Source organism: Gavialis gangeticus, unplaced genomic scaffold, assembly GCF_001723915.1.
Source record: "Gavialis gangeticus isolate Ggan-Ray unplaced genomic scaffold, GavGan_comp1, whole genome shotgun sequence".
NCBI lineage: Eukaryota > Metazoa > Chordata > Crocodylia > Gavialidae > Gavialis > Gavialis gangeticus.
In genome coordinates, this window is record NW_017729029.1 from 43,268,309 (window position 1) to 43,277,800 (window position 9,492).

At 50.6% G+C, this 9,492-nt stretch overlaps 1 protein-coding gene across 1 annotated transcript in view; it reads left to right on the plus strand.

The window, feature by feature from the left end:
• LOC109300355 (pre-mRNA 3'-end-processing factor FIP1-like) overlaps nucleotides 1-9,492 on the plus strand; it is a gene marked incomplete at its 5' end in the record, with an annotated part of 58,148 nt that overhangs the window by 1,812 nt on the left and 46,844 nt on the right. The window contains one exon of the mRNA XM_019521040.1: nucleotides 3,987-4,026. Within this exon, the coding sequence (XP_019376585.1) occupies nucleotides 3,987-4,026 (40 nt within the window). The remainder of the gene's footprint in view (nucleotides 1-3,986; nucleotides 4,027-9,492) is intronic.

The window sequence follows — 9,492 nt, forward strand, 5'->3', positions numbered from 1 at the left end:
TCTGACTGTGTAGGCATCAATGCCACAGTCGCCTAGTTTTTTAATGAGGGTGGGGTGGGAGACGGTGTCAAAGGCCTTGCTGAAGTCCAGAAAGACTACATCCATGGCGACACCTGCATCCATTGCCTTTGTGACCTGATCATAAAAGGCAATCAGGTTGGTCTGACATGACCTGCCCCATTGGCAACTCATGTTCATTTTTGTGTCGACTATGACTCCGAGATCCCTTTCCACTGCTGTGCTACTTGGAATGGTACTTCCCAGTCAGTAGGTGTATTGGTGATTCTTGCTCCACAGGTGTGCAGGTGCAGTGCTGCCCGGAGTCCTCAGCCACACGTGGAGGCCCTCATCTGTGCAGGACATGGGGATGGTGGCCAGGCACCATGGGTGGAGCGATGGGCGCATCTTCATGAGCCTTGGGGGCCTTGGCTGTCGGAGCCCTGCGGGTCCTTGACCAAGGGGCCATGGCTCCCTGGGGTGCCATGAAATCCTTCCCAGGTTATTGTGGTGAAGTGTGCAAGCACAATTTGCAAGGCGCGTCCAGAGACTTGACGGCAGCTTGAGAGGTGGCTTGGTAGCAGCTTGCCGCTACATCAGGGGCATACATCAAGGGGTCAGTGAACAACTGTTCACCAGGGCACCCAAGAGGAAAACCAGGAGTAATGGTCATAAATTCCTGGAAGACTGTTTCAGTCTCAACATTATGAAAAACTTCTTCACAGTCAGGGTGTCCAGACAGTGGAATAAGCTCCCTCCAGAGGTGGTGCAATCACCTACCCTGGAAATCTTCAAGAGGAGACTGGACCCTCACCTCCCTAGGGTCACTTGATCCCAGTTGTCTTTCCTGCCTGGTGCATGAGGCTAGACCCGATGATTCTCCCCCGAAGTCCCTTCCAGCCTCACAATCTATGAATCCAAACAGGAACCCATTGTGTCACAAACGTGCGGATCAGCTCTGCTGTCTTGCGTGGGAGGCCCCGGGAGGTGGTGGTGACTCTTTCTCACAATGTCCCTTCCAGCCCTAAACACTTGTGGATCTGTGTATGCTCCTCGCTGGCTAGTTCTCACCGGGGCTACTGTATGCAGTGCTGGGCTCCACATTTTAAAAAGGATGCGGAGAAGTGAGAGGGGGTCCAGAGGTGGGTGACAAAGATGATAAAAGTTAAGTCTCGGGGAGAGGCTGAAGGAGCTAGGTGTGTTTGGCTTGTGGAAAAGGTGCTTGAGAGGGGACACGATGGCAGTCTTCAAATACTTGAAGGGATCCCATGAAGAAGAGGGGAAAGCACCTTTTTCTCTCTTGCTGGAGAGAGGATGATGCAGACAAATGGTTGGAAGTTGCAGCAGAGTAAGTTTAGATTGGATGTCCTGAAAAATGTCACTGTTAGAGTAGCGAGGCAGTGGAATAGGCTGCCAACAGGTGGACAGGTCTTCAAGAAGAGATTGGACAGCCACTGGTCAGGGATGATGTAGGCGTAGCTATGTCTGTGTTCGACTAGAAGTATTTCCCGTGTTTCTGGGCCGTTCCTCCTCTTCACGTGTGTGAGGTGTGTTTAAACCTTCTCCAGAGGCATTGGGTGTTCATTACAGCCAAGGCTTGGGACTTTGACTCAGGTGTGCCCATGCTCCTGCTGGGACTGAAGGTGGAGATTCTTGGCAAGAGGGTCTTGCCCCTCTGCTCAGGGTCTGACCAGTCACCGTACCTGAGGTCAGGAAGGAATTCTACCCCATGGTCAGACTGGGGGGTTGTCTTCCTCTGTAGCGGGGGGCATGGCCGTCTACCCAGGATCTCTTGAACGTATATTGACAACCTTTCATAGCCGACGAATGCCTTGCTTCTGTCTGCTTTACCTGTGGCAGGTTGGGGTGTTGGGTCTGTGTTGCATCAGGATTGGTAATAGTTTTACATACAGTTTAGATTGCGGGTGGGCAAAACGCAGGCCGGATCCCACTGGCCTCATCTGGCTTGCAGCACCCCACAATGAATTGCACTTCATACAACCCTTCTGCCCACAAGGGTGGGAGCAAGGTGCCCATGTGTACAACCCTTTAACATACCCTGTTGGGCCTTGCTCCCACCCTCTTGGGCAGAGGGGCTCTGCCCAGCCAGCAGCTTCTGGGTGAGTCTTCTGCTGCAACCAGAACCTGCTTCCTCTGGGCAGCAGGTAGGGAAGCAATGGGGCTGGTGGGGGAGGTAGAGTTGCAGCTGGATGGAAGCAGGAGCGCAACACGGAGCCTGCGCCCAGAGGGGCAGTGGAAGTGCGGAGCTCACTGGGCAGGGTGTGGGTGAGGGTGGGGGGTATAGGGCCACCCCCCGCCCCCATGGTGTGCAGCCCCAGCTGCCAGCAGCAGCAGGTGGGGAGGTCAGGGCATTTGCGCAGGCGCCCGGTGGGGCATGGCTCTGGCCATCACTGTGCAGGGGGAGGCAACGTAGCCTGCCTGGCTACCTCTATTGCTGGGGCTCTGCGCCACAGTCCTACACTTCCCCACTTGCAGTGGGGGAAGCCCTGCACTGGAGCCTGCTGCCTCCACTGCTCCCTGCTGTGCAGGTCCCTGCACTCTGCCGGGAGTGGAGGGAGTCCCACCCCTGCTTCCACACAGAGTCCAGCACGGGGCTTCACTGCTGTAAATGTGGAGCTGCAGGTGTGGGGCACGGAGCCCCTGCGATCGAGGCAGTTGGGCAGGCTGTGCGCTCCTTGTCCCTAGTGCAATGCTGATCGCCTTGATCGCAGGGGCTCCATGCCCGCCACCTGCAGCTCCACACTCGCAGCGGGGAAGCCCCGTGCTGGACTCTGCAAGGGAGAGAGCACAGTGCTGGCCGGAGCCATGCCGCACTGGGCACCTGTGCCAGGGACAAGTACCCTGACCTCCCCACCTGCTGCTGCTGGCAGCTGGGGCTGCACACCATGGTGGGGGGGCAACTGTCAACCAGTGGGGCTAGCTATGTGGCCCCCGACAACTTGTGAAAACTTGTTAAGCAGCCACCCCTGGTTTAGATGATGGTTTGAATAGGAATGATTCTGCCTCAAGCAAGGGAGTGGGTTGGAGTAAGTGAGCTCTAGAGGTTCCTCCCAGCCCCACTTCCCTAGGATTCTGGGAGTTCTTTCCAACAGGAGAATTGCTCTATTTTGTATGTTTGGGGGGAAAAAAGAATAAACTGAGCTGGCATTTTCCGAGGGGGTCCTTGAATCTAGACAGGGGTGCCTCGAGTCTGAAAATGGTGAGAACCACTGCCTTGAATATTTGTTCCATGAGCCCTTAGGCATTTTGTTTCTTTGTTCTCATTGGTATGTTTTCTGGTACCTCGAAATTTCCTCCTCCTCTGCCATGTTTTAACATATGGATAAAAACTGTTTATGGAGAGGAAATAAACATTCCTGACTCTTGTTCCATCCTTTGTCCTAGCACAGGGGTTGTTAACTGGGGGTACGCGTACCTTTGGGGTACTTGGATCAGTCCTAGGGGATATGTGCAGGTGGATGGGGACAGAGCGCCACCACCTCCCAGGAGCAGGCCCCAGGGCAGGGTGAGGGCAGTGGTGCCCCTCTGTGGGGCAGGGAAGCTTGCATGCAGTGGCCATCACCACCACACACCAGCCTGGTGAACCTCCCCAGCCTTGCTCCTAGGAGGTGGCAGTGATCCATCCCTGCCCACCTGCGTACCCACCTCCCTGCTCAGCGTCGAGCCATGCACACACTCTCCCCCCCCCCACCCGTTTCAGTGTTTGGCCACTCGGGGTACTTCAACTAAAGGTGGTTGAAAACCCCTGTCCTAGCATTTGAAGGCCTTTCCTGAATTAGTGATGCATATTTTCACTTCTGCTTGCTCTGTTTAATCTTGTGCTTTGTTTGGGAACAAAAGTGTTATGGCATTTGGGTTATCACTTCCCTTCATCAGGTAGTCTGGATCACACAGCTTTTTGGGAAAAATCTTTTGTGTCTTCTTTTCTCTTTTTGAGTTTTAACATGTGGTGTTTGTTCTATTTGCAGATGACACCACTGGTAAGCAAGAAGATGGACCAATTGCTGGGTAAGTCCAAAAACTACTCATTCATGATAACTAGACTTCTCCAACAGTAGTTACTGTCTCAGACTGAAGGGTAATACCCAGGTTAAAATCTCAGCAACATCAACTCCATTCTTTTGTGTTGGAACTAATTGAGTTGTATGGAGTCTGTTGTTTGAGCATCTTTATGGTTGTGACCTTTACATACAAGCTCTGTAGAGATGCTAAGGATCCAGCGTCCTTTCAAAGGAATAGAGCACTGTCCCAGCATCCTAAGATAGAATTTTACTTTCTCTACTACCCTGTGCCAGCTATCCCCCCCTGTAAAAATGGCTGCATGTGAATGGGGTGGGAGAAGGGGAGGAGGCGTGTAAGCTGCACAACTGTCCTTAGCTGGATGGGTACTCATCAGCTTGGGGAAAACTAAGCAGTGTTTTGCACAGCTTTGAAATGACATGAGACGATATTTTTCATTTTGTTTGCACACACACACGAAAATAAAATTCTCATTCAGCAGATGCGAACACACAAACCTTTTAGATAGTGTACTTGCCTAGTAGCAAGAGACATCCTTTGGGTTTTTTTTTAATACAAGTTTACCACTGACCTAACTACATAAAACTAGCACTCTTGTCTCTTTTTAACTATGACTATTAACATTACACCAACAGAATAGTAAGCAATTTGCAGACAAATGCTTGGTGATATAAAGTAGCAAATCCTGTATCTTTCAGTCTATTAATGTTTGCAAGTCACTTTAAAGCCCTCAAAGGCTAAGTTTTATTAGCTTCTTGCTCTTATTTTTAAGTCCCTCATTTTGGGTCCCAATTCCTTGTATAGAATCTGTGTAGGTTGTGGGATGCCATATGCCAACAAGATGATTTGTTGTTTGCTAGTCTGTTATCTATGGGAATTCCAGTGAGACATTCCCTTTGCCTACAGCTGACTTCCCTAATGATACTGTACAAAGGTAATACAGAGTGCAGTATCTCTTGTCATTTCTGCAGTACACAGGGTTTTATTGATTTTTCTTTCTTAAGCACTACTCTAAAGAAGAGAGTTTTATCAGTAGCACAAAGGATTTACATTGGAGTTCAGGGGAATGGAAATTAAATGGCCAGCACTTTATTAAGCGTATATAGATGCTAGTGGCCCCATCAAAGTGCAGTTTATCTGCTTGGTAGCAGTGAAGTTATAGAGACAGATGATTGCTTTATGTGGATGTGTATTTCAACTTACATTCACACATTTTTAATACGCATCCACAGATCCTTCGTGTGATATGAAGCTGAAGGTAATACTTGTTGCTGTTTCTCACTTCAGTAATCTTGGTGACTAAGACGATTCTGGGGTTGGGGTCAATGTTGTGAATTACTCTGATTTGCTGAACAGCATAGGAAAGGTCATAGGGAGCCATCTGTGGCAATTTCCTCTAGTGGTTCTTCTTTCTCTCCATATAATGAGCTGATGTCCATGACCTTGGAGTCGGATCTTCTTTTGGATGCCTGTTATGCTAATTTTTATAACTGAAGTGCTTTTGCTGCAGCATTAAGAATTTGGCCAGACTGGGCTCTATGCTTTGTCGGTCAGCTCTTGAAACCTCTGTCTATTGTTTTGTTTGTTTGTTTGTTTGTTTGATCTCTACTTGATTACTGCAATTCTTTCTTTGTGGGGCTTTCCACTACCATTCTCTGACTGTAACTGGGGAGCCAATATGGAATTCAGCTAGCCTGCTTGTCCAGATTTCTCTTCACAATCTTGTTTTCCCACTCTTCTAATAAGAGAGATTAATTGACTTATCTTGTTTTTGTTTTGTTTTTTTATAGGGCAGGGTTGGGGAATATACTCTCCACAGGCCAGATCTGGCCCACCAACTGATTGGATCCAGCCTGCAGGCAGGCACCTACCAATTGATTGGAAGTAGCCTGGGGCTGCCCCTGCAACACTGCATGGGACCAAGCCCTGCCCGCTTCTGCCTCGGGCAGGCTGTGTTGCCCCACCCAGTGTTCAGAGCTTCCCAGTGGGGTGCTCCCAAGTGAAGCTTCTCCCACCTCCAGTGGCTCCTCTTCCTCCTGCCCCTCCAGGCAGCAGGGGGAGCAGGAGCCATCCAGTTGTAGTACTTCCCTGAAGCAATACAGCAGGGGGAGGAGGAGCTGCTGGAGGCTGGGGGAGCCAAGCAGTATCTGGGCTGCTGCAGCTGCGCTGAGAGCAGCTCCACTAGTGCACTGGCCAGGGCTAGGGCTGGGTGTGAGCAGGAGCACAGCACGGGCTGCCCCAGGCAGGAGGGGATGGGGCTTGGCCCCATGTGGAGCACTGTGGAGGCGGCTGTGGGCCACACCTGCACTGCCTGGGTGAGCTCTGCTGCACATGTCTCCTACTGCCCTCTTCCTCCTTCTCCCCAGCTGGCTCCCATGACCTAGTGAGGGGGCAGTCCTCCACATGCCACCCCCCACCCCAAGACTACAATTTTATATTGAGCAATTATGCAATTGCTTCTATATATGCTAAAACAAACCGGAACAAAATTATTTTTTGAAATAAAATTGAAGTATGTTATGTTATGGTAGATGTTTTTGATTTTTTAGTGTATGATTTGTCTTTTGTCTGTAACGTGTTAAAATGATATCTTTTAAATGATTTTATGTATGTAACCCTTGACAGCTCACCAGAACTCATTAAGTGGTCCTCTAGCCAAAGTCATTGTCCACCCCTGATCTAGGGTTTGCATTGTGGGGCTCTATTTCATCAGTGTGATCTCTGATGTCCTTGTTTACAAGGTGTCTTCCTTTATGCCATACCTGAAATGGCTTTAATATCCTGCATATGTAGACTCTGTTCTGGCCTTTATGCACTTTGTTCCCCTTGGGGTGCAGACCTTCAAGCACCTGCTCCCAGACATGGTTCTCTTCCCTGATCTGTCTTCAATAACGAGTTTTCCTAGAATTAAAGTGTTGGCAGGGTGGGCCCCGCAGATCACGGGCTATATAAATCCTTTGTATAAAAAAAGGAACTTGTGAGTACTTTTCTAGTTCAAATGGGTAAATATAAACCCCGTCTTGTTAAATTTGGGTTCTGTAATATGTCGTGTGTTTAGTGCAACAAGCAGTATTTCATCAGTGACTTGGATGAGGGTGTGGAGAGAACTCTGTTCAAATTTGCGGACAGCGCCAAATTATGGGGCAAAGTAAACACAGGTGGGCAGGGAATAGGTTCAGGTGGATTTGGACAGGTTGGAAAAGTGGGCAGAACAGAACAGGATGCAGTTTAACAAAGATAAGTGCAAAGTGTTGCACCTAGGTGGGGGAAAAAGGATCATCTCCCAATCTGTGTGTGTGTGTGTGTTGGCAATTTTAAGTAGTACAGCAGCAGAAAGGGAACTCGGAGTCATAGTGGGCTTCAAAATCCACATGAGGAGTCAGTGGGATAAAGTGATAAGTAAAGTTAACCACAGTCTAGCAGGTGCATCACAAACAGGTCCAAGGAAGTGGTGCTTCCCTTCTGTGGCATTAGTAAGGCCGCAGCTGGAGTACTGTGTCCAGTTTTGGGCGCCGCACTTCAAGGACATGGATAACCTTGAGATGGTCCAGAGGAGGGCTACTCATATGGCTAGGGGCCTGCAGGCCTACAAGGAGAGATTTGAGGGACCTGGATCTCTTTCAGCCTCTGCAAGAGAAGGCTGAGGTGATCTTGTGGCTGTCTACAAATTCATTGGGGGTGGGGGGACCAAGGAATAGGAGATGCTTTGTTTACCAGGGCACCCCTTGGGATAATTAGAAACAATGGCCACAAACTGACAGAGAGCAGATTTAGGTTGGACATCAGGAAGAACTTCTTCACAATAAGGGTTGCCAGAATCTGGAATGGGTTTGCAAGGGAAGTGGTGCTCTCCCCTACCTTTGGGTCTTCAAGAGGAGACTGGACAAGCACCTGGCTGGGGTTATCAGACCCCAGCACACTTTCCTACCCAGGGCAGGAAATCGGACTCAATCTACTGAGGCCCCTTCTGACCCTAAAAATCTATGAAATCTCTGACACTTGCTTCAGAATCTTTAGTTAACAAATTTTAACTCTAATGTCTATTGTTGCAATCTCAGATTTATCTGTAATGACTGATGAGCAGGGATCTTGCCTTTTTTTACTCTTTAATTCCCAAAATCCATGATTAAAATTAAAGGCCCCTCAACCCCCCTCCCAGCCCTGCCAGAGGGGGCCCCCAGCTGCCAGGGCTATGGGGCCAGGGACCCAGGGCTGCAGCTTCCTCTCTCTAACAGAAGGCAGTGGCTGCTGCAGCAGAAGGAGCACAGAGCTGGTTTCTACACCACTGCTGCAGGCTTGGGTGGGGCCAGGTCCCGGCAGCAGTGCGGACTTCTGTGGGGCAGGGGGGATACCCACATCCCCCAGATCTGGGCAGGGGGGTGTGCACTGTGCGGCTTCCCTGAAGGCCTGATGGCACACCGCTCTGGGTCCACATGCTGCCAGCCGGGCAGGCACTTCATGTGGGGCTTCCCCAACAACTTCCCACTCCCTCAACCACCAGCTAGCTTCCTGCAACAGTGCCCACCCAGCTGGCAGTGTGTGGACCCAGAGCGGCATGCTATTGGCCCTTTGGGGAAGCTGCACATGGAGGTGCACTCGGTCTGATACTGCGCTCCTTGTGGTCCACGTGCTGCTGGCCGGGTGGGCACTCCATGTCTTTCCTTAACACCTCCCTGCTCCCTCAGCCCACAGCCAGCTTCCTTCCCAGCCCTGCCAGTGCCCCCCAGCTCCCTACAAGCCCCACTTACCTTACAGGCTCCAGGAAGGAAAGTGAGCCTGAGCCCAGCCTTGGGTGAGATAGTCTCAGGCCCGCCCTTCCCTCTTCCTCCTGCTCCAGGCAGGGTTGGGGGGTTCCTGCCCTTCTTGCAATTAGCTCTTGCAGGCTGGAACTCAGCCTGCCTGCAGAGTTCTTTGCAAAAGCAGGAAATCTGCAGATTTCTCTGCTAAAAAGTTAGTTGTTTTTCTATGATTTTGAAAATGGGGAAATCCATGGTTCTCTCTTTTGTTCTCCCATGGGAAATGGAAAACCTGGATTCCCTGCTGATGAGATGGAAGGAATGGTTTAGGTCAGGGGCAGGCAGAATTTACCATGAGCTGGATTTGGCTTTTCAGGCACTTTTTTTTTTTCATCCATCCCACAACACCCACCAACAAATTGCACCCAACCAGCCTTTTCACCTATAAGGGCAGGAGCAAGGTGCTCATGTATACACATGCCCCAACATATTCTATTGCTCCTCGCTCCCACCCTTGTGGGTAGAAGAGCCCAGCCTACCCAGCACACGGCTCCCAAGCAGGGCTGCTGCTACCACTGCTGCAGCTGGAGGCAGCAGGTAGGGAAATGGTGGGGGCCAAGGCAGAGCTGCATCTGGGTGAGAACACAGAGTGTAGGGCTGGTGGCAACACAGAGCCCATGCCCAGGGTAGTGGCAGCAGTGCGGACCTTGTGTGGGTG